The sequence below is a fragment of the Ursus maritimus genome, unplaced genomic scaffold (genome assembly GCF_017311325.1).
Source record: "Ursus maritimus isolate PB19 unplaced genomic scaffold, ASM1731132v1 scaffold_27, whole genome shotgun sequence".
NCBI classification, from domain to species: domain Eukaryota; kingdom Metazoa; phylum Chordata; class Mammalia; order Carnivora; family Ursidae; genus Ursus; species Ursus maritimus.
In genome coordinates, this window is record NW_024425230.1 from 21,360,802 (window position 1) to 21,384,283 (window position 23,482).

At 55.1% G+C, this 23,482-nt stretch overlaps 2 protein-coding genes across 3 annotated transcripts; one reads left to right on the forward strand and one right to left on the reverse strand.

Annotated features, from left to right (window-relative positions):
* Nucleotides 1-175: 175 nt before the first annotated feature.
* On the reverse strand, nucleotides 176-13,112 carry UNC45A (unc-45 myosin chaperone A). Of its 2 annotated transcripts, none has more exons than XM_040642823.1 (20): nucleotides 12,980-13,112; nucleotides 12,593-12,754; nucleotides 12,318-12,354; nucleotides 11,872-12,047; nucleotides 10,089-10,181; nucleotides 9,560-9,727; nucleotides 8,159-8,327; nucleotides 7,681-7,851; nucleotides 6,441-6,612; nucleotides 5,534-5,834; nucleotides 4,642-4,736; nucleotides 4,295-4,436; nucleotides 3,779-3,919; nucleotides 3,458-3,585; nucleotides 3,242-3,308; nucleotides 2,703-2,816; nucleotides 2,360-2,475; nucleotides 1,447-1,564; nucleotides 1,185-1,340; nucleotides 176-1,038 (listed from the first exon to the last, which is right to left on the reverse strand). In XM_040642823.1, the coding sequence occupies exons 1-20, from the start codon at nucleotides 12,983-12,985 to the stop codon at nucleotides 781-783; spliced, it is 2,790 nt and encodes a 929-aa protein (XP_040498757.1). In that variant the 5' UTR covers nucleotides 12,986-13,112; the 3' UTR covers nucleotides 176-780. The 2 variants fall into 2 exon arrangements, with proteins under 2 accessions (XP_040498757.1, XP_040498756.1); XM_040642822.1 differs by having other exon boundaries at nucleotides 12,935-13,084.
* A 2,714-nt stretch (nucleotides 13,113-15,826) lies between these two features.
* On the forward strand, nucleotides 15,827-17,480 carry HDDC3 (HD domain containing 3). The gene is made up of 4 exons (XM_040642824.1): nucleotides 15,827-15,980; nucleotides 16,272-16,327; nucleotides 16,437-16,677; nucleotides 16,994-17,480. Exons 1-4 carry the CDS (start codon nucleotides 15,869-15,871, stop codon nucleotides 17,122-17,124), a joined length of 540 nt encoding a protein of 179 aa, XP_040498758.1. The 5' UTR covers nucleotides 15,827-15,868; the 3' UTR covers nucleotides 17,125-17,480.
* Nucleotides 17,481-23,482: the final 6,002 nt, after the last annotated feature.

Sequence of the window (23,482 nt, forward strand, 5' to 3'; positions counted from 1 at the left end):
CGGAAGCGGGCTCTCGCAGCTCTCTGCCCCGGCAGGTGGCGGAGCTCTTGCTCTCGCCTGGATCAGCCACCGGACTTTGCCATGAGGGAAGAGCAAGCTGGAACGACATACCAACCCCAAATCCAGAGCACTGGCACTCTCGGTACAAAGACAAAAGTATTGAAGGACCAGCATCAAGAGTCCAAACCCATTTATTCCCACACGACTGAATAGATTTTTATTAGCTTCCTTGGTTTACCCTGATCCTCCAACAGAATTAAAAAGCGCTCAGCAGGCTCCAGGGTGAGGAATCCGCTGGATTCCTTCCGTAGAGGTAGCTGTGCTGTACAGCTCTGCTGCGCACTCAACCAGGCCCGGCTCCTGCTTGAGACTGGCCCACAGCCAGGTCCCTGCCTAGGGACAGGGGGCACATCTAAGTTCCACATACTTTTTATTACAGGGTCGGGGTAGTCCCGCTAGCAGGCTCAGGTGAAGCTCCTAGCTGGTGAGGCTGCTTGACGTGCCCTTCCCAATGCCGGGAACGCACGGGCTGCGTTAGGAGGCACCTTCCCCATTCCCAGCTATCTACAGTAGTGCAGGAGCAGGGCCCTGCTGCATGAGGCTAGAGGCAGTGCTGGCAGAGCAGGCCGGTGTCTGACCGTGGTCCCTGATTCAGCAGAGGGCATCAGGGGGCAGTAAGGCAGGAGAGGCCAGTGTTCAGCATCCCAGCCCCCAGCAGCCAAAGCCGTGTCTGTCCTCACTCCTCTGCTGCAACAGGTAGCGTGTGCACCAGGCAGCCCCTCACTCTCCATCCTGGTGGGGTTTGATAAGCCCGTATTCCACCGCTTTCCCCAGGCAAGCCGCAGCAGCTCTCGTGACGGGGCTCTCCTTGCCCTTCGCCAGCACCGACAGGATCTCCAGCACCTCGCTCTCCATGAGGGTGCCGGCAATCTCTTTCGAGGCCTCCACCATGTTCAGTGCCACCACCACACCCCGGTGCTGCAGCTCCTGGTTGGGGCTCAGGAGCAAGGCCTGAAGGATCTCCAGCCAATGTGTGGTCTGCAGGAAATGGGGCAGGGTCACCAGCCACCACCGAGCAGCAGGCTCAAACGTGGCAGGAGCACTCCCGCGTGCCCTGCAGTGTCCTCCATGTGGGGCGTTCCCGGCCCACTCCCTCCCTCCCCCAGCCGAGAAGAGGCACTGACCACTTGGGGGATGCGGCTGCAGAGTGAGGGCCGCATGGAGGTGAGCATGGCCAGGCCCCCAGCAGCGGCCCGCCGCAGCAGCTCATCGTCCTCTCCGCTGTACAACACCAGCAGCTTCAGCCGGTCATTGCCCGTGGCTTCAAAGAGGTCCTGTACCTGTGGCCAGAGGACGGGAGGGGGCTGAGTGAGCTGCAGCAAAGCCAGGCAGGGCACAGGTACCTCTGCGCGCCTGTCGGTCAGGACCACCCGGACCCGCCCTCACCTCCTTGCTCATGGCCAGGTTACACATGCACTCCGTGGCTGCCCGGCGGATCATCTCGTGCTCCTCGAACATGTAGCCCTCAATCATGGGCACCGCCTTCTCCTTCAGGATCTTCTGCCTGCGGGGCCAGGGTGGAAAGGTCAGCAGCCTCAGAGCTTCTGCAGCCACCTCCCCCACCCCCACGTCCCCATGCAATCGAGCCCGGGCCAAGGATCTCTCAGGCAGTGTCCAAAGACCCTCCTGCACCAGGTATGAACTGCGGTGGCTTCCAGCTTCTTCAGCAGGCCTAGGACATGGCACGGACTGTGGAAAATGCTCTACGGTAGGCGTTTGGAGACCTGGGGGCTGGTGACAATGATACTAACATCTAATATTTAAGTACTTACCCTGACCCAGAACTTGGACTCTTTCTTAAAACTCACCACGGCCCTACAGCGAAGGTGCAGGTATGCTTACTATTACTATTTTGCAGAAGAAGAAACCGACTGAGTGCGGATGGGGAGCCCAGTGTCACTGTCTGCAGTAGCAGCTGACGCATACTGCTTGGCCACACTGCTGGGAGCGAGCCGGGTGCCATGTACTCGGTGCTTCTGTATTTTCTCATTTAATGGTCACTGCCACTCCTGAGATAGGTACTATAACCATCCCATTCCACAGAGGGAAACTGAGGCACAGAGCAGCACTTGTTTGCGGTTACAGGCTAGCAACCAGTGAAGTCAGGACGTGAACCCAGACAGTCTTACTCCAGAGCTCACACAGTCACTGCCCCAGGCCTTGCACACTGGTGGACTGTGGGAGAGGCTAGACCTCCTGGCCTGTCTCCCCAGCTACAGGGAAGCCCCTGTGAGGCTCAAGTCAAGCAATGACCGAAGAGAGCTCTTCAAACTGTAAAGTGCTGTCCTGGGGACCTTACCGGAGCCTCTCACTGATCCCCGCCAGGTTCGTGAGAGCCATGAGTGCCTCGAAGTTCTGCAGGCCTGAGCAGCTGAGGTGCAGCAGGGAGACCAGGGGCCGGACCACCTCATAGATCTGTAATACAGCCACCTGTTAGGCCTACTCACCCCAGCCCCCACCAACCCCACCGACCCGAAGGGGAGAGGCCACTCCCAGAAAGAAGGCTGCCCTCCCCACCCCATGGCTCAGCAAAGCCGCCACTTCCTGCCTGTCCCAAGGAAGAGCCACAGCCCAGGTCAGAGGCCACCAGGGCCCAGTGAGGGGTAGAGCAGAGGCCGGGGCTGAGGCAGCAGCACACGCACCCGCTCGCCAGGAAAAGTCATCTCTGGGTTGGAGGTGATGGTGAGCTTGGCAAGAGCCTGAGCTGCCTTCGTCTGCCCCACATCAGTGCCTTCCAGGGCCAGCGGGAGCAGCGCCTGTGGGGATGAGCCGTCAGTGCCTGAGATGGGCCCTGGAGGGTAAGGCCCAAACCACCAGCCCCCGAGCCCTGACAGGGGTGCTCTCACCTCCCTCCTCCCCTAGGCTTGTCGACACTCCTTGCCCAGACCCTCCTCCTCTCTCCCAGGCCTCTCCTTAAGCTGCCCAAAGTCTTCCACAAACACTTATTAAGGGCCAGCCGTGGCTTGTGCTGGGCCCCAGGCCACGCAGGTCAATGACATGGAGAAAGGAGGACAGTCAGGATCTCCATGGCACGAACCTGCCCGCCCCCGTCAGCATCGCTCGCTCAGCAGGAACACTTTCCTGCGGGTCCCTCATACTGTGTTCCGGCCTCGTCTCTGGTGTGGCAGCCGCCGAGTCACATTTTATAGACCATCAGGAGGGAGTCCGTGAGCCAGCTTACCTTGCCCCCGCCCTGAGCCACCACAGTGCCACGGTCCTCCACCTCGTCCACCAAAGCCAGGAAGACCCTGCGGGGAGACGGTGCGGCTGGGCGGGCGCCAGCGGCCGGCAGACGCCCCACGCCCAGGCTCGGTGACCGCCAGCGGCCACGCGCGTGCCGCCCCTACTCCTCTGCTTCCGAGTCAGGACAGGTCTGGCCGCGCCGAGGCAGGCTCACCTGGAGAGCAGCTCCCGGCAGGAACCGGTCAGCACGGGGCTCTCGGTCTTCACCATGCACGTCATGGCCGACACCACGCCGGCCGCCAGCAGCTTCTTCACCCGAGCCCGCACGAAAGCCGGCTTGTCCTGAGAAGCAGGCAGCTTAGCAGAGCGGCCCAGCCGACTGGGCCGGGAGAGGGAGACCCTCCTCACAGCACAGATCGATGGGTGTGAATACAAAGGGAAAGCAGCCCGCTTAAACGGGAGGCTGCTGCAGATGGCCCCGGTCCACAGGTCCCGAAGACGCAGAGGCCCCCCAGCCCCTCAGAGGCTCCCTCACCTTGGGGTGCTGCTCGGGCACATGCTGCTTGGCGTACTTGGCCAGCTCCACCATCTTGGGGTCAGGCTCCTCACAGTCGTAGCTGTTGGTGCAGTTCACCAGTGCCGAGGCCACCGCAAAGAGCACCGACCTCTCCTCGGACTGCGGGCAGGAGAGGGGCAGTCAGGTGGCCGTCCCTGCGGCAGAGCAGCATGGGACAAATGCTGCCCGGGCCTCCGATTCTACCCTCAGCTGGACCACCTGGGCAGCAGGACGGATGTGGGAAGCTCCCAGGCCCAACCTGGCCCCAGACTCTGGGAGCTCACACACTCGACCTTCCTAACTCCCCCAAAGACACTGTCCTGTCCGACGCTGCCGGTGTAGCCCCATAGGCCCAGGCCACAGAGCAGCCACATGGGCTGCCAGCCCTCCCACCCTGGGGCCACAAGAGCCACTGACCCAGACCTGCCAAAAAAGCCTGGTAAATCCTAACCCTAGACACTGTTCCCAGAAGGTCAGAGGAACCCATGGAGCTACCGTGCTGAGTTGGAACAGAGCCTTCAGGGCAGCCTCATCTTCCACAAACTCTTCCTTCACGTCGGCGTCGAAGGTGAGGTAGGCCAGGCCCTCCACTGCCCAGCGCCGTGTGCCTGCGTCCATCTGGTCATTGCACAGCCACCTGGGGACACGCAGGGTAGTGGGCAACCATAAGAACGGCGGGGCCTCCCCTCTACACACAAAGCAGTTCACATGGCAGGATCCAGGAAGGTCTGCCTGGGGTACAGCAGGGTACTGGGGAGGCCCCAGCTTCCACCCAGACCTTCCTCCTTCCTCTCGAGGCCTAGCCAACAGGTGGGGAGCCAAGGCAACACCAAATAACTCACTTTCGACACTGCTTGGCCAGTTTGAGAGTGGAGCCTTCAGCAAACTGCTTCATGCTAAAGTCGGTCCCTCCAGCCGAGCCGAGCTTACACAGGCCCTGGAGGAAGAGGGGAAAACCAGTCGTTGGTCTCTAGGGATGGAGGCAGAGCTGGGCTCCCCCAGACCTAGCGTGGGCTCTCTCCCTGACATTCTGCCGGGCCCTCTGGAGGCCATGCGCATCCCTACCAGGCTGCCACCTAGAGATTTGGCAGCCAATCCGCTACTGGGGTGGCCATGTGACACACATCTGGTAGAGACTGACATATTGTCCACTGTGCAGTCCTAGACCCCAAACCCCCCAGGTGTGCACTGGGATGTGCTCTGTTCCTTTCCATGTCATACAGAGCTCTTTACAGGCGGAGCTAAGATGTGTGCAGAGAGAAGACAGCTGCCTCAGGCAAGGCAAGATCCTTCTGGAATGGAGAAGGCCAGGACTAAGTGCCCCAAGGAGGAGGACCAGCCTTCCCAAGGTGCACGGCTGCAGCAGGCTCACATAGGCCAACCGGGGCCCAAAGCTCCAGCACCTGGGGCCACCGGAGGCTGAGCCTTTCCACTAGCCTGGCCCAGCGGTCCTCCATCTCCTCCATCATCTCCTCCTGGAGCTTCTCCCACCGCCTCCAGGGGGCAGCATGTGCCGTCCCGCTTTCTCGGGGGTCCTCTCTGGACAAGGCTCATGTCCCTGACTTGACCATGAGCCCAGTGGTAGAAGGAGCCAGGGCTCACGCCTCTGGCCTCGACAAGGCCCTGCATGTCCCATATTTTCACCAGGCTGTGCTGGAGCCACACCCTCACATACCGGCCACCCAATAAATACCCCGCCTGCCGGCCTGCCCAGCCCAGGCCTGCCCAGCTCACCACCAGCGCCCGGATGCGGATGCTGTCCTTCTCGCTGCGCTTGTACAGGTCTTTCAGCAGCGAGACGCCGTTGGCCGTGATGAAGGAGGCCCGCTTGGCCTTGCCGGCTGCGTGGATCAGGGCCTCCACGGCTACCAGCTGCTCTTCCTCCTGCTCAGACGCACACAGAGCGATCACGCTCTCCATGACGCCACTCAGCTCCAGGGCCCGGTTGCCAGCTTCGCAAGGGCCCTGCAGGAGGCAGGACACCGTCTGGATGGCCCGCAGCTTCCCGGCCAGCCCTTGGCCCTCAAACCAGCTCCTGAGGGGCACAGGGTGACAGGGGTCACGCCAAGGCCAGCATAAAGGGACTCTCCTTCCCTCCCTTCCCGTCCACCGGCCAGGCACCTGCACTACTCGGGCAGGAACAGCAAGGAAAGCTGCCACTGGGACGGCGAGCACCTGCCCCTGGGCACCGGCTGCCCGTTTTCTCTCGCTAGGTTTCCGGGCCTCCCCTGATCATGTATCTGACCTGCGTGACTCGCTCACACCACCGCTGAGCTCCTTTCCCGCGCTTAGGACAATCCAAAATTGCTCTGCTCATTTCAGGATTTGTCCTCAGGCCCAGCTAGAAGCTCCTTAAGGGCAGGACTATCGCGCTGCACTGTGGTGTCAGGACGGAAACACTGAAGGGCCCAGTACACACACTGCGCGCTCGAGGACGTTTGCTGCCGTGTAGAACGGAGAAAGAACGTCCCCTGCAGAGGCCGTTTTGGAAAAAGAAGTGGGCCTTGGGCCCACTGTGGTCCCTGCGAGGCCTCCCCAAGGCTGCTCTCCTGGCTGAAACCCTTTCACTGCTGTCCCTCCCCAAGGAGGGCAAACCCCTGTCAGCGCCCCTGGCAACGGGCTGCGGGGTCGGCTCCCTTACTTGATGTAGTTCTCGCACAGTCGGTGGAAATTCTCCCTCTCGGCGTCACACTTCAGGTCATCAAAAAGCTTGCTGAGTAGCACAGAAGCGCTCATGCGGCTGTTCGCGGTCACGGCGAGCTCCCCGGGAGGCTCCTGCACAGAGCCCCCCACCTCCAGAATCTTCTTCAGCCCTGAAAAGACAAGCTGCTATGGAGGAAGCAGAACGCAGGCAAAGGGAGGAGGTTCCCCGGGAGGGGCACGGACAAGCAGGGCCTCCCGGAGACGAGGGTACAGAGCGTGGACAGCCGTGTGCAGGACAGGCGTGGAGAGCCTGGGGGGCTGATCCACCACCTCTGGGGGCAGTCGTGGCATCAGGGAAGGCCCTCGCAAGTGAGGACTGCATGCTGGTCCTGCCCACGGGGCCACATGCTCTGGGACTTTGAGATTCCTTGTCTGTAAAACCGAAGGGGAAAATAACACCCAGGCCTCACAGCATTATGGGGACACGAAAAGATGAGCACCCGATAAAGGTACTCACGGGGGGACTTTGACAAACTTTCCTTATTTCTCTCTTAAGGGAGAAGAGAAGCATGAATTGATTCACATATACGTGTGCGCCTGTACGTATACGTGTATGTATGTATTTAATACTTTTTTTTTTTTTTTTAGTACTCTCTCTACTCAATGCAGGGCTTGAACTCACAACCCTGAGGATCAAGAGTCACATGTTCCAGGGGTGCCTGGGTGACGCAGTCGGTTAAGCAGCTGAGTCTCGATTTTGGCTCAGGTCCTGATACCGAGTCTTGCCTTGAGTCTGGCTCTGTGCTCAGCAGGGAGTCTGCTTGAGATTCTCTTCCTTTCCCTCTGCCCCTGTCCCCCCATCACAAGCACGCTCTCTCAAATAATAAACTTAAAAAAAAGAGCTACATATTCCATTGACCGAGCCAGCCAGGCGTCCCAAGAAGTGTGAATTTATACAGTAAACTTCAAAGTATTTTTCTCTGAGTACAGAAGTAATGCACTCACTGGGAAACACCTCAGATACAGAAAACCGATCCAGCCTCCCCGTTGCCTTGCAGGCCTGCTCGATGCGCACGCACGGGCACATGGGCACGGCTGAAGGGTCTCACCCTGCGTCCCTGACGCTACAATGCAGGCCACAGGGCACACTTCGGTGCAGACACAGGGCCGGTACAGTCACCCAGGAAGACATAACAGATACTCAGGCTCCTTCTTCCTCTTCAAAACTGATCACCTACCTTGGTCAATGACCCAGAGGGTGAGGCTGTTGTTGGGGTCCTTCAGGGACTTCCGGGGCACCGCTTTAATCAGGAGGGTCAGAGCGTTGTCCCGGCCTTGGCCGGAGACCCCCACCTCAGTCAGTAGCTCCAAGAGGTTACTGATGAGGATCTTTAGCTCCCGGGCAGGATCTGGCGACAAGAAGGCGTTAGTGAGCCCCGCAGTGGCCCAGCCCTGCCTGATCCCTGACCTCCCCAATTGGCCAGGGAGACATAGGAAGGGGCCACCTGTCTCCTGGGCTCTGGGCTGGGCTCCAGCCTTCCCTGTAGGTATCCTTCCCCGTAGGCTTCAAATCTAGAGTAAGATACTGTCACTGAGCCATATTCCTCCACAGCCTGCGGCGGCAGGCGTGGCCCCCAAAGAGCTGGCCTGGCTGGCCCGGCCCCTTCCCCTCCATGACTGCAACACCCAGAGGACCACAGACCTGCTTCCACTCACCCACGATGATGGCGCCTTCTTTGCCTCTGAAGCCCTTCTTGACGCCTTCCTTGAGGGCGTCGAATATAACCTGCAGCAGGTGGCAGGCAGCCAGGGACACGGCTTGGCTCTCCACGCCCAGGATGGAGACCACACGCCGAGTTCCCAGCACACTCAAGGTTGCCACTGTCTGGGGAGAGAGGGGCAGAGCCTCCGGTTGGTGGAGGGCAGCCACAGAGTTCCCTAACTGTGGGTCGTGTGTGGCCAAGAGAGAAAACATTTGGGGGAAAGGACCAGCTCCAAGTGGAATCAAAGTTGGCCTGACTGAGGGTGTGACCCGGGGTAATACCAGGATCATTTTGTGGGAACGGCTTCCTAAAGGAAACATTCCAGAGGAATCCACCACTACCTCTCCTCAGCTTGTCAGAGGAGACCAGGAACACTGTAGCCCCGGGAAGAGCTGCTGTGGTTTGTGTTTCCCCAGCAAGGAGCCCCAGAAGCCTGGACGAGCTCCATGACTCCAGGTCCAAGGACACCTGGTTCCTTTCCAGTGGTGACCCTGAGGTTCTGTCTGCAGCCGGGGGATGTGGACATGCATGGAACGGACGACAAGGCCTCTCTACCCCATTTCTAAGCTGGATATCCCAGGGGTTCCCTTGGGATGGGCAAGAAGGCTGAAGGAGGTAGATGGAATTCACATGGCTTACCACTCTTAGTCCTGGGAGACCCAGAAATATAGCCTGAGTTTGGCCTAAAGAGCTTTCACGTAATATCCCACAGCTTCATCCCTGATCTCGGAATTATGGACGTGTCTCAGAGGAACCAAGGGTCATCAGGTCCCTGTCCCCTGGGTCCAGCCAACTCAGGCAAGAGCTAGGGCCCGCGATTTTACCAGGGCAGGACTGTTCTTCCACAGCTGTCTGTGCTGGACGTGTCCTGTCTATGCTGACAACCAGTTCAGGGTCAAGCCCCTCATATCTGGTCCCTGTCTTGATGGTACAGATGCTGTGCGTGACACCACTGACCACATCATTGGCTGGAGGACACCTCTGCAGGGGAAATGTCAGTCTGATGGTTAGGGAAGGACGGGGGCCCCTTTCCTTGCAGCAGCTTGCTTTTACTGTATGACAAGTGAGTCTGAACGAAGTGTCTCTGAGCCGGCTCCAGGAAAGCCTAGCTCAGGCCTACTTAAAGCATGGGCTCAGGGTGTCAGTGGGCTGCTTTTGCTTTTACAGGCCCCAGTACATCCCAATCATGTTGGGTTTTTTGGAGCCATTTTAATTTTTCTTCTCTCATTACACGTCCCCTTGTGCTCTGCCTGTGCTGCTTCTGCAAATACAGTGAGGGGTGGGAGGGTGGGTGATTGGCTGGAGGAACACAGACACGGACTGAGGCAGTAACCGCGCCCTCTGGCCCACCTACTCGTGACTGGTGTTCGGAACAAATGCCGACCAGTGTGCGCAGAGCCGCCAGCATCAGGTCAGCCTCGCCCGTGTCCAGCAGGCGTTGCAGCAGCTGAACCCCGTTGCTCCGGAAGATCTTCTCAGCCCCAGCATCCTCCCGGGCCAGCACCACCAGGTTCTGGGAAGCCTATGTCAAAGGAAGCGCACTATCCTGTGGACACGACACACGGCACAGGCCAGGGCGAGCCGCAAGCCTGAGCTCTGGACCGTACAGCCTCCATTTAGCAGCCGAGTGACCCTGGTCACAAATGTACTTCTATGAATTTCAGTTTCCTCCAGTAAGTAAGTAAAAGGACCCACGCAGGCCCCAGGCCCTGGAAGTTCTCGCTCGGGCTCTGGGAGCCCAGCCGCGGGACCTGAGGAGCACCATGCAGCACAGCAGGCCAGCAGCGGCTGGTGGGCCACACCGGCTCCGGCGAGGGCACCGCCGGGGGGGCGGGGGGCTGTAGTGTGAGTTCCGCCCCCACTCGCTCAGTCCAGACCTATACCTTTTGCTTCTTCTCAGTGCCTTTCTCTTGCGGGTCCAACAGTATCTGAAACATCTGTTCCACTTTGGCATCCGTCGAGGACATGTATCGCACCTACGACAAACCAAGGAGGCACCGAAGAGGTCACTCTGTCCGCCAGAGACAGCGCATTCCCTGTGTGCTCCCTTCTGCTCCTCCCGGGGCCTAACTCCTGCCGCCGGCACAGCTAGGACATCTGGGCTGCGGGCTCACGGCACGCTACCCTGGGCAGGAAGAGACTCGCTTGGCAGCTTCACCCAAACTTCCCGCGGCTGTTTTCCCTTCTGAGCTACTGCCCGCTCAGGCAGTAGGGGCGGCGCCAGTGAAGGTGGTGCCATTCAGAAGGGAAGGCCCCTGCGAGCCGCGGGGCCACCCCTCCGGAGGTGCCATCCATGCTGTGGCAGCATGCATGCTCTGCCCGTGGCACTCAACCCAGCATTGACACCTGCAGAAGGGAGTCATGAGGTAGCTGCGAACACTCTCTGGGGCTCCAGAATTCTCTGACAACTTCTAAAAATGATGTGATTGAGCAAGCTCATCCTAGGCCCTCTCCCTCCCCAGGGTCCAGGGCATGAATGGTGGCACGTACCTAGCACTTGTGCCACTCCCCGCTTCCCCCTTCACATCCATGGCAGACGTGACCAATCACTCATGCATGGAACGTTCTGCTAGGCCCACCAACCTGCTTCCTAGTCCATCTCAACACAGGGCTCTAGGCAGCTCCTGCTGACCAAACAGAGCTGGCATGCAGGGGAAACGATCTGCTTTCCCAGGTCTCAACCTTTCAGTAGGGTGTTTGCCAGCGTATTACCTGCTCTCACTGTGACAGCACTGGAACATCACGTGATCTGGTTAATTCAAGTTTGGTTGTGATTCATGATGGGCTTTAGGTTCTTTTCTCCTAAAGTAACTTTTAATATATGTACTATACAAACAATGTCTCTTTCTACATCATGAAGTTAATGGATGGAGCAAAATCTCTGAAAAACTCCATCAATCCCACTCCTTTCCCCAGGGGTCACACTGTTACCATTTTGATGTGTATGTCTGAAAATATTTTTCTTTATATTTACAAACCCAAGTGGGCCCACAGAAGAAACGTGGTACTGTTTTGAGGGTGTACATGGGGTATTGTTTCAACATAAACAGTATCATACTATATGTGTCGCAGCATACTTGGCTTTTTTTCATTTAAGAAGTATTCTCTTTCCACGTCTATACACGCAAATCTACCGATTCTTGGTAACTATGATACAGGAGTCCACAGTAAGGGCAGCACTCATTTATTTAGCCATTCCCTACTGCTGGGCAGGTAGCCAAGCCCCAATTTTTCATTACAACAAACAAGGCTGAAATAAACATACACACGCCTGCTTGTGTACATGGGCAAGGCTTCTCCAGTAAACATACTGGATCACAGGATATGCTCATTTAAAATTTTAAGAGCTATGTTCAGGTACTCCCGAAGGAGCTGTACCAACATATACCAACTCCGGCAGTCATGAGCGAGCCCACCACTTAAGCGCCTGCATCCCTTTTTCTAGCAAACTGCATGTACTTTAGAAGGCTGCCAAACAGACCACCGAAAAAATAGCACTTTGCTGTTGTTTTTATTTGCTTCTCCCTAATCGCTAGCAAGGCTGAGCATCATTCCACAAGCTCGTTTGCCATCAGTGTCACCTGTGTTTACACCCTTTGCCCAGATCCATTTACCAGTGTCCATCTACCACCTGTCAATGCCTCTCTCTCTCGGTCATTCACGTACCTTCTCCTGAATCTGGCCCCCAATGTTCCTCAGGGCCTCCTGGAACACTTTGTTCTTGGGCTCCAGGCTCACACATCTCTGCAGGTCAAGGACAGCCTGGTCAAGGCGGCCCAACTTCTCTAGTGCTTGGCTGCGCCGATAAAGTGCTTTGACATCTCCTCCGTCCTTTTCGATGGCTGAGCACAAACGGGAGCTCTGTCAGCACCCGTGAGGCCACCGTCTCCAGGCAAGAGCAGTAGGGGGGACAGATGTGGGGCTCAGTATTCCAGCCTCAGAAAAGGTGAGGGTAGCTGCAGAGAAGGAAATGCCCGAGGAAGTGGGAAAGAAAGAAGGCAGAGGTGTTTCTGGGGCCAAAGGGAAAGGAAAATGCGAAGGTGCAGTGGCCCCAGAGTCCTTGCCCACCATTAGAAGCCCCACAGCTCCGCACCCCACCCATAGTTCCCTACCTTTGGATGCCTCGGTTTCTGCTTTGTTGTAATCTTCCTGTAAGAAAAGGAACAGGAGCTTGAGAGGCTGGGTCGTGTTCCTTTCAGGGCACTAGCTGGGCAGCAGGGCTGTGCTCTAGAGCCACTCGATTCCCCACCACCCCGAGGTCCAAAAGACATCAGACAAGTAAGTGTAGGTGGCCTGGAAAGATGAATGCCCAGCCGGGACCCAAACAGCAGCGAGACGCGCAAACCGGGCCCAGACAGGGCAGAGGAAGAGCAGCCGGCTCCCTCACCAGCTTGAGGTGGCAGGCGGCCCGGTTTCGGTGCAGAATGGCCTGGTCCTGGGGCGTAGCGCCCAGACCCAAGGCCTGAGTGTAGGCCGTCAGGGCGCCCTCGTAGTCCCCGCATTTGAACAGCTCGTTGCCCTCCTTCCGCAGCTGCTCCACCGCACTGGCCTGTGGAGGGAATGGGTGGAAACGTCGGGGGTGAGCTCAAGCCAGGGCCGGGGAGCTGGGAGAGAGGAGACCGGGGGTCATGGTCAAGTCCCACGGAGGGCCAAGACTGGGGGAGGAGGAAGCCGGGTAACGGTCAGAGCAGGTGGGAAGTGGTGATGGAACCCGAGGATGGGTACGCACCCCGGGGGCGGCCGGCCGGGGCTCGGGGGTGCCTGGACCACTCACAGTCATCGCGGCGGAACGGGAGTCCACGGCGCGCGCAGGCGCAGTCTCCGGGGCGGAGTGGGACCAGGCTCAGGAATCTGGCGTCGGCTGCCCAGCCTCGGTCCTGCGTCAGAGGCGGAGGCAGAGAAGGGGCGCGGCCAAGGCGAGAGGGCCCTGGTGGGCGGGGCTCGGGTCCGCGGCGCCGACAGGCCGTGGGCGCGTCTAGTTTGTTCTCACCGGGACCTGCAGGGGGCGCGCGGCGGAGGACCCAGAAGGAGGCCGGCAAGGGCCCCGGCGCCGACCCCCGCCCCGACCGCGGCAGAAGTGCACGAGATCGGCGGTCATCAGGGCCACGAGCAGCAGGGTATAGAGACCCAGGGCTAGGAGCGGGCCCCGGCCCCTGTAGGATGGGGGAGAGTATTAGGGTGCTGGCCCCAGCCGCGCGCTTGCCGCTGCAGCCTGTCGGTTACCGCGCTCCTGAGAGTCCGGAGAACGCTCGGGACACCCCTCTCCCCAGATTAATGTAGAATTCGTAAATAGAAATTCAGGAGGGCTCACAGTTGCCATGAAGCCATCCATGGACGGATTCAGTTTTGAAAACCCCGACTATAATGGGTGTAATCCACGGACTACGAGATCTCTCAGTCTGACACCCGTCCCACCTCACCCAGACCCACAGTGCATGCAATGGCTCCCTGTTACCCGCTTACATACACCCCTGAACTTCTTTTCACACAACTGTTTGTAATTATGTATTCACGCGATTTTCTGTTTGAAGTCTGCCCCTCCACTAGTCTGTATGCTACAAGCCTCCCGCCCCAGAATTTAAAAAACAGAGCTCCGGATGCTGGAACACCCTGTCAGTGTCCCAGTGGCTCTGGGGCTTGGAGTTCTCACCTGAGGATGGGTGGGGGCGGAAGGGCGGACAGGTTGACCTGGTACAAGGCCTCAAATTCAGTCCGGGTGCAGCAGGAGCCCCCCGCCGCCTGCAGGTGGCAGCAGTAGGCTTCCTCCGGGGTATCAGAGAGCCGAGGACAGAAAAAACCGGGGTAGTGGCGGCCATCAGCATCCCAGGTGGTCTGGCACAAGTGAGGGTGGTGGACCAATGCTGAAGGGAGGGACAAGGGGCTGGAGACAGGCAAGAATGGTCTCCCCACACCCAACTACAACCCTTCTGGAGAGTGAAAATGACCAGCCGTTATCAAAAGGGCAGACTCCCTTCCTCCCCAGCAGCTTCTCAGAGCAGCTCATACTCTGCTGAAATTGTAGGGACCTGAAGAGGGGTGCGCGCAGAGGAGTGTGCTGTACCTGAGAGAGAGGTCGGCTGAGCAAGCGTCACCCAGCTGAAGAGCAGCAGCAGCCCCACGGTCAGGCCAGTCAGCAAAAGGCCCAGCCTCCCCGGAAGGCCCATGAGATGTCACGGCCACCTCAGCACTGGTCTTCGGAACCCCAGCATCCCTCTTTCTAAGCCATGGCTGCAGACAGTAGGGAAATAAAAATCAAAACTGCAAGGCCCCTGGTGCCATTAACACAAACCTGAAGCGTCTCTCCCAGACTTCTGGAGAGAGATGAAAGTGACCGAGTTTCTATCTGCTGTTGGAAAACGTGGGGACTGTGTCTCCCAGCTGCCTAAGGTTTTCTGAGCTGAAGGGGGAAAGGTTCAGAAGACTAGAGGGCAGAATGAGGCATGAGACAGAAGTTGAGCCGTTAGGCTGAAGAACAGACAAGCATTTAGAGCCAGATATGTTTCTCTCTACCCACTCTCGATTTCCAGGCTGCGGTGGAAGCCCTGGGAATTCTGGTCGTTCCATTTCAGGCCCCAGGGACCTCGGTTACAGCGTTTGGAGCTTTCCTCCCTAACTTCTGCATCATGGCAACCACTAAGACTAGCTGAAAAACAAGGCCAAGTTCTCCCATTAACTTTTCCCTTGAGCCCTTGTCTGCCCCAGGTACCAACCAAAACATAAAAGCTACCAGTCTAATTGGAGTACTATACTTTACAAACCAGTTCACAGGAAAAGCTCTTCCAGGGTCTCCAGGTCTCTCTTACCCCTTAAACCTCATAGAAGCCATCTGCTGAGACAGGGAATTTCTCTAGAAGGCCCAAGGCACCTGCCAGCAGTGTTGTTATTCTAGAGTCTGTGGAGACCTGACAATGTCATGCTCCCAGAACAGCATGACAACAGTTATCATCTGAGGGGCCCACAGCAGGTGTCTGGGGACTGAAGCAGGAACAGTTGTGGTACAAGAAAGAAATGCAGCACCTGAGAACAAAGAAGACAGTTCTTGCAGAAATATCACTGCTGCCTGGGAGTCTAAACCTGAGGCAATTAGGCAGGCTTCTAGTGTGAGCTCCGATTTTCAGAGGTCAGGCTGTAGGGTCTTCTGGGCCCAAAGGTGAGGCTCCCATGCCCATACCAACCAGTCCCTCCCTGCAGGGAAAACCATTTTTAGAGCACTATGAGAATTTTCAGAGCATTGACATTGAAGATTGTCTTTTCACGAGAGGAGAGGATCCTCTTGGAGGAGGTTGTCTTTGACCCTGGGGTGACTAGATGAATTGCCCTTTCTCCAAGGAACCACAGTCCCCTGTGTCCTCCTGCCCTGGATCCAGCACACTGTCAGAACACTGTCTTATTTCTTGTCTTCCTCCTTCCCCGAGACTGTGGGTTCCCAGAGAGACAGGCCATGCCGTTCTAGCACCTCCAGCAGAGCATCTGAACCAGGGGCTGCGATGCTGAGGGCAGCTCCCCACACCAGCGGCTCTCTCCGCCGGGATGTGGGCTCCCGAGAAACCTGTCTGGGTCGGACTCCACAGTTACCGGCCTCCGCGGCGCCAGGGGGCGCTGTGGACGTTCCGTCTGGGATCCAGGGGCTCCCGGGACGTCAGTCGCCCGCCCCACCCGCGCGATGGGCTCCGAGGCCGCGCAGCTGGTGGAGGCCGCCGACTTCGCGGCTCGCAAGCACCGACTGCAGCGGCGGAAGGACCCCGAAGGGACCCCCTACATCAATCACCCTATCGGTGGGCGCACCGCCCGGGGAGCAACCGCAGCGGCGTCTAGGGGGTGGGGACCGGGAAGGGAACACGGAGGGCCTACACCTTATTGAGCACCTACTCTTTCCCCGGCTTTGTGCTGGGCACTTTACGTGTTTAAGCCTCAAAACAACGGGGGGCGGTAGGCATGATTGTTCCTCTGCACAGTGGACACCCAAAAGGTCATCTGGCTAGTGAGAGGCCACATGTGGCTCTGCAAAATCCGCAACACGCAGCCTGGGACTCCCTCAGGTCTGACTTCCTGCTTTGCCCCGTCAGGTGTGGCTCGGATCCTGACCCATGAGGCGGGAATCACTGACATTGTGGTGTTACAGGTAACTCCCCTCGTGCTCTCCTAGGAGGCTAGGGTAGGGATCAGGGACCCCATTCGGCCCGGGCACCCCTTGCCTGGGGTCGCAGGGCTAAGCGGAAGCCTGTCCCCAGGCAGCCCTGCTCCATGACACAGTGGAGGACACAGACACCACCTTGGATGAGGTGGAGCTGCACTTTGGGGCGCAAGTGCGGCGTCTGGTGGAGGAAGTAACAGATGACAAGACTCTGCCCAAGCTGGAGAGAAAGCGGCTGCAGGTGGAGCAGGCACCCCACAGCAGTCCCGGGGCTAAACTGGTGAAGCTGGCAGACAAGCTGTACAATCTGAGGGACCTGAATCGCTGCACCCCAGAGGGTACGCTCCCCCACCTGCTCTGAGGGACAGGGGAGGGATGTCCACCTTCTGGAGGCACAGTTTGGTCAGTTCCAGTGGAAAAAAAAAAGAGCCTGGGCATTCTTGTTGATTCCCCCAGCTAATCCTACTAGACCACTCTGATCTTTCACACCGCAGAAGTGCGATAACTGGGCCAAGGGGACGTTTTCATGACAAATCCCATCGGGAACTCCTCTTGTGGCCCGGCACCAAGCCCTCCAGGGAGTGGGCAGAAATGGGCAAAATGCAATGCTATCCTGGATGCCCTGTGAACAGTTTTCTGTCCATTCTCGTGCAGGATGGTCTGAACATCGAGTCCAGGAATACTTCGAGTGGGCAGCGCAAGTGGTGAAGGGGCTTCAGGGAACAAACCGGCAGCTGGAAGAGGCTCTAAAGCAGCTGTTTAAGGAGCGGGGGCTGGCACTCTGAGCAGCGCTGGGAGCCTTCAGGGGCCCAAACTCCAGCCTTGGCCAGGCCAGAATGGATTCCTATTCCAGCCTTTCGGTGCCTCTGCATCTCCCTCCCTGATTGGTTCAGGCCAGATCCGAGAGGCCAAAAAACACTTGTCTCTTCTCACTCTGAATGTGTCCTGCCGACTGAGCCCTGGATTGTGGAAATCAGATGCAGCTCGTCCAGTCTTAATGCACTTACTGCCCTTTCTCCAGCCCTTGGGTCTGTTTGCTATTCTGCATGGGCGAACTCTGGCCCCTCAGGGACTTCAGCTTTTATAAACTCTAGTTCATAAGTCGTTATGGAAAAATAAAGCATTTTGGGTAAAGCTTTAAGCTCTTGCTGCTCCTTCCCCAGCCTGCCGAATGGGGAGCAGGTAGGAGGGATACCTGCCCTTTGACATGGCAGGGTACCGGTGGTGTGCCCCCAGGGACAGGTCCCTCAGGTTGAGGGCCTCGACCCTCCCCTCCCCCGAGCCTGGCTTCCTTATCAGTGAGATAGGCTGTGTAATTACTAGGGTTAGACTAGGTCACGTCTCAGACGGAGCCTGACACATAGGTGCTCGAGAATGGTAGTTGTCTTCCTCCTTGAAGAAAGTTGGACGGGATGACAGATGTTCTGGAAAGGAATGCCACCTGCTTACCAACAGCAACAGGACAGGGCCGGTGGGGGTACCGCGAGTCCCTCACGCCCCAGACCGCCCCGGAAACTCGCCGCGATTCGAAGCCCATCTCAGATCTCAGCCCTATCACGCCGCCGGGTTCTTTGGTTGCTAAGTGACACGAACTTCCGGGCGCCTCCGGAAGTGGCCGCGGGGAGGCCCCGCCCCCGGAGCCATGTAGTGGGCGGGGTCTTGGAGTGGCCGCTAGGTGGCGTCTGTGTGCAGGGGTCTCTAGGTGACGGAGTTCACGTCACCGCCGAGCAGCTGAGGCTTATTAGCCCCTTGGAAAGGGTACACCTGGGGAATGAGGAAATTGTTAGGTCAAAGGCCATTTTGTGCTAGACCACGGTGATTATTTACCCGAAGAAGGCCCCAGTGCAGTTTCTGCAGGAAAAAATGAAGGGCCACAAGAAGGCGACTTGAAAAGGAAACGAGTTTCAGGATGGTTCCAGGTAAACGATCAGCAAAGTTCAAAGTTCAGTGTAATCCTCTTAAGGCAGGCCAGGATGTCCTATGTTTGGGAGAATTTGGGTTTTAGTTTATTAGTTGGAGGAGGTAGGATTACAGAATTTTAAAAAACTTTATTCCTTACACTTAAATATATATATTTGCATATATACTTATATATAAATAAATAGTATAGTAATATATAAAAGTATATTTATTACTATACTATTAAATTGATATACCTGCAGTTTATATATATAAAAATAACTATTTAATATCAAATAATATATGTATCTGCAGCTGTTAAATGGCCTTAAATTAAGGTTTCAGGACATTTAATAAAAATCCTGTTACTTACAGAATTCAGAGGTAAATTATCACACAGGGTGCTTGATGTACAAAAAAACCGTTTCACAGGTGTTACTTCATCTGTTCTGTGTAATAACCAGACAAGGTAGTGCAGGGCAGGGATACTGTTCTCATTTTACAGAAACGAAACGTGAAGCTCAGGGAGGTAAGACTTGTTAATGGTCAAACAGATGGGACAGTGACAGAATCAGGACCACAATCCCCCTCTTTTTGCTGCACTATTGGGCTTTTAAAAACATTTTTATTTACTTTTTTTTTTTTTTTTTAAGATTTTGAGAGAGAGCGCATGCACAAGCAGGAGAAGGGGCAGAAGGAGAGAATACCTAAGCAGTGAGAAGGGAGCCTGACAAGGAGCTCAGTCTCACAACCCATGAGATCATGACCTGAGCCAAAATTGAAAGTCGGACACTTAACTGACTGAGCCACCCAGGTGCCCTTAACTCTATATTTTTAAACAATCAGAAACTTAAAAGTTGGAAGTACAGAGTAAGTAACTTTTCCCCCTGAGCCATTTGAGATTACAGGCATACCTCGAAGATATTGTGGGTTCGGTTACAGACCACGACAATAAAGGGAGTACCACAATTAAGCGAGTCAAATGAAATTTCTGGTTTCCCAGTGTATATAAAAGTTATGTTTACACTATACTGTAGTGTATTAAGTGTGCAATAGCAGTATGTCTTTAAGAAAACAGTGTGCGTACCTTAATTTAAAAATACTTTATTGCCCAAAAAACGCTAATCATCATCTGAGCTTTCAGTGAGTTGTAATCTTTTTGCTCGTGGAGGATCTTGCCTTGTTGGTGGCTGCTGACTCATCAGGGTGGTGGTTGCGGAAGGTAGGGCAGCTGTGGCAGTTTCTTAATAATTAAGTTTGCTTACTGGGTATTTACCCCAAAGATACAGACGTAGTGAAGAGAAGGGCCATATGCACCCCAATGTTCATAGCAGCAATGTCCACAATAGCTAAATTGTGGAAGGAGCCGAGATGCCCTTCAACAGATGACTGGATTAAGAAGTTGTGGTCCATATATACAATGGAACATTACTCAGCTATCAGAAAGAACGAGTTCTCAACATTTGCTACAACATGGACAGCACTGGAGGAGATAATGCTAAGTGAAATAAGTCAAGCAGAGAAAGACAACTATCATATGATTTCTCTCATCTATGGAACATAAGAACTAGGATGATCGGTAGGGGAAGAAAGGGATAAAGAAAGGGGGGTAATCAGAAGGGGGAATGAAACATGAGAGACTATGGACTATGAGAAACAAACTGAGGACTTCAGAGGGGAGGGGGGTGGGGGAATGGGATAGACCGGTGATGGGTAGTAAGGAGGGCACGTATTGCATGGTGCACTGGGTGTTATACACAACTAATGAATCATCGAGCCTTACATCGGAAACCGGGGATGTACTGTATGGTGACTAACATAATATAATAAAAAATCATTTAAAAAAAATAATTAAGTTTGCTGCACTGATTGACTCTCTTCACTAACGATTTCTCTGTAGTGGGTGGGGCTGTTTGATAGCCTTTTACCCATAGAACCTCTTTATTTTTTTAAATAGGCTCCATGCCCAGCATGGAGCCCAATGCCAATGCGGGGCTTGAACTCACAACCCTGAGATCCAGACCTGGGCTGAGATCAAGAGTTGGACACTCAACCAACTGAGCCACCCAGGCGCCCCTCGAACTTCTCTTAAGTAATCTCTATACCCAACATGGGGCTCAAATTTATAGCCCCAAGATCAAAAGTCACATGCTTTACCAACTGAGCCAGGCTCAGTAGAATTTTTTAAAATGGGAGTCGATCCAAGTTTCTGTGATACTGTAAATCCTTTGTTGTCATTTCAACAGTCTTTGTAGTAGCTTCACCAGTAGACTCCATCTCAAGAAACCACTTTCTTTGCTCATCCACAAGAAGCAACTCCTCATCCGTTCAAGGCTTAATCATGAGATCACAGCAATGCGGTCCCATCTTCAGGCTTTTTTTTTTTTTTTAAGATATTTGTCAGAGAGAGGGGAAGAGGGGGAGAGAGAGAGAAAGCAAGAGCAAGGGAAAGGGCAGAGGGAGAAGCAGGCTCCCTGCCGAGCAAGGAGCCCAATGTGGGACTCGATCCCAGGACCCCGAGATCATGACCTGAGCCGAAGGCAGACGCTTAGCCTACTGAGCCACCCAGGCGTCCCCAGGCTTCACTTCTAATTCTAGTTCTCTTGCTGTTTCCACCACATCCACAGTGACTTCCTCCACGGACGTCATGAACCCCGCAAAGTCATCCATGAGGGTAGGAATCAACTTTTCCAAATTAGAATCCTGTAAATGTTGATATTTTTATTTCTTCCCACAATTCATGAATATCTTAATGACACCTAGAATGGTGACTCTTTTCCAGAAGGATTATTGCCTATGCTTTTGGTGTCCTATCTAAGAAATCGTTGCCACAATGTCATGAAGATTTCATCCTGTTTTCTTCTAAGAGTTTTATAGTTTTAGCAGTTTCATTTGGGTCTTTGATCCATTTCAATTTTTGTGTATGGTGTAAGTTTCCAACTTCATTCTTTTATATGTGGATATCCAATTTTCCCAGCACCATTTGTTGAAAAGACTGTCCTTATAGTACTTGTTTTGGAGTATTTTGTCGTAAGTATGTATCACTCCGTAACATTTTTTTTTTTTTTAAGACATCTCTACACCTAACATGGGGCTTGAACTTGCAACCCTGAGATCAAGAGTTGCAATGCTTTACTGACTGAGCCAGCCAGGCACCCCTGTAACTTTCTTTTCCTTTAGCAATGCTTTTATCCATATCAATGCACATGAATGTTTTTAGCTCATTCCTTTACACTACTTTGTAGTATTTCATTATATGAATGGACAGTATTTTCTTTATGCATTCCCTTTTTTATTATTTTTATTTGTCAGAGAGTGAGCGCACAAGACATCCGTTTCTTGGAACTTGGTGCATACTTTCATTCCAAGGACTCATACATGTCTTCGTTTCTGAAGAACGCACCCACTATCCTTTTGACGGTTTCTTCTTCCCTACTCACTAGTCTCTCCCAAAAGTGCTACTAAACATTATGTCAATGCTTCCAAGTCTATCTGCCATATTTTTTTTTCTTTTAAGATTTTACATATTTATTCGAGAGAGAGAGAACACGCGAACAGGGGGAGGGACAGAGGGCAGAGAGTCTCAAGCAGACTCCCCGCTGAGTGCAGAGCCCGACACCCGGCTCGATCCCAGGACGCTGAGATCATGACCTGAGCCAAAACTGAGTTGCGCAACAGATTGAGCCACGCAGGCGCCCCTATCTGCCATATTTCTTCACCTCTCTTGCATTTTCCTTTTAGCTCTGTGGCGTGTTCAAGTGATTCCTCAGCTCTGCTTTCCAAATCCACTGGTCTCTGTGTCGTCTGCACCAAGTCCAGTGTTTCTCCCACACACACACACTCTATTTCAATAAAGTATTGTTTGGGGCTGCTTATATTTTGTCATGTTTTTCCTCGCAGCCTCTTTGCTTTCTCGTCCTGTGCTCCTCACTCGGCCTGGCTCTGGCCTCTTGGCATTGCTTGGTCATTCTCGGTCACCTATGTGTCCCACGTGGACTCCGACGGCCCGGCACGGGTCCCCTTCACTGCTCTTTCCCTTGAGCTGGGCAGCTTCCCATTTGCTTAGGGCTGTCGCTCTTCTCTCCGTTCTGGGTCAATGCGAGTCCCTCGGCCCACGGACAGGGAAACTTGACTTTCCCCCTCCCCCGAGAGCTCCTCGAGGCTTCCATACTTGGTGCTGGGTTTTACATCCTCAACCCTGTCACATCCCAAGGGCTGGGAAGTCCTCATCTCCCACCCGTCCGGGTCTCCTGTGCCCACTTTCAGTTCAGGCTTATCCTCAGTTAGGAGGGTCCAAAGTCAGGACCCAGAATGGACAGAGACCCTCTGCAGATCCACTTGGTCCTGGTAACCGTTAAGAAGTTCTGAATTGATTTCCCACAGACCCTAAGTAAAATCAAGGTTTGTTCTGAAGGATCTGGCCTCCTCCTCTCTCACCTGTTCTTGCTATGAGAACTGCCCCTCGAAGCGTTTACTTGTACACACTTTTGTTAGTGAAAAACAAAGATCTCCATTTTGGGCGGTGAGCCTCGTTCCCACCACCCAGACTGTGCTTCTCCTCCTCCGGGAGGGCGTCAGTGCAGTTAGCCGGCCGCTGTGACAGTGGGGCAGGCAGGTGAGCTTCTGCTGAGAGATGCCATTCTTTCTACGGGTCTCTCTGCCACCCCACCCCCGCCCCGGGAAGCCGAGGCAAAGCACAGTCCGTGCTTGGCTCGGCCTGCACATGACGAGTCGGTTCTTGGTTTTGGTCCGCCTTCCCAGCATTCCTTTCTTCGTGGAAATGGGGTAGTTCTAAGTGGCTGGAGGGGTGCAGGGAGGAAGAGAATTCTAGGTCCAGGGGTTGAAGTTGCTTCTGCGTCATGTCCTGGTTCTAATTATGATTGTAACCCTCAGAACGGAGGCCTCAGTGCCAGGCTCCGTGGTAAAGGACTGCTGCTTGCCTTAAAATCATAGGCCCATTTCCAAATTACGGCGTGCAAAAGAATCACCTGGAAGCTTGTTAAAAATGCAGATTCTCTGCTGCTCCCAGAAATGGGTTCAGTAGATGGTGCCCTGGAATCTGCTTGCCCTCCCACGCATGACAGGGTCTGTCTCTGGTTCTTGGTATAGGGCAGTCTCAGCGAGTCTCGGTCTCTGCTCCAAGGGCCCCTCATCCCACATCCAGGTGAGGGGCAGCCCTCGCCAGGACAGGCCAAGAAGCTGGACCTGAAACAAACACTCCTGGTGATTCTGGACCTCGCCGTG

Coding starts and splice junctions, on each gene's coding strand:
- UNC45A (XM_040642822.1), bottom strand. CDS start 12,985: ATGACTGTGAGTGGTCCAGGCACCCCCGAGCCCCGGCCGGCCGCCCCC. Junction 9,728..10,088: donor GCACTGAGAAGAAGCAAAAG/GTATAGGTCTGG, acceptor CCTTTGACATAG/GCTTCCCAGAACCTGGTGGT. Junction 2,476..2,702: donor TGACTTTTCCTGGCGAGCGG/GTGCGTGTGCTG, acceptor GCTGTATTACAG/ATCTATGAGGTGGTCCGGCC.
- HDDC3 (XM_040642824.1), top strand. CDS start 15,869: ATGGGCTCCGAGGCCGCGCAGCTGGTGGAGGCCGCCGACTTCGCGGCT. Junction 15,981..16,271: donor CTACATCAATCACCCTATCG/GTGGGCGCACCG, acceptor TTGCCCCGTCAG/GTGTGGCTCGGATCCTGACC. Junction 16,678..16,993: donor GAATCGCTGCACCCCAGAGG/GTACGCTCCCCC, acceptor ATTCTCGTGCAG/GATGGTCTGAACATCGAGTC.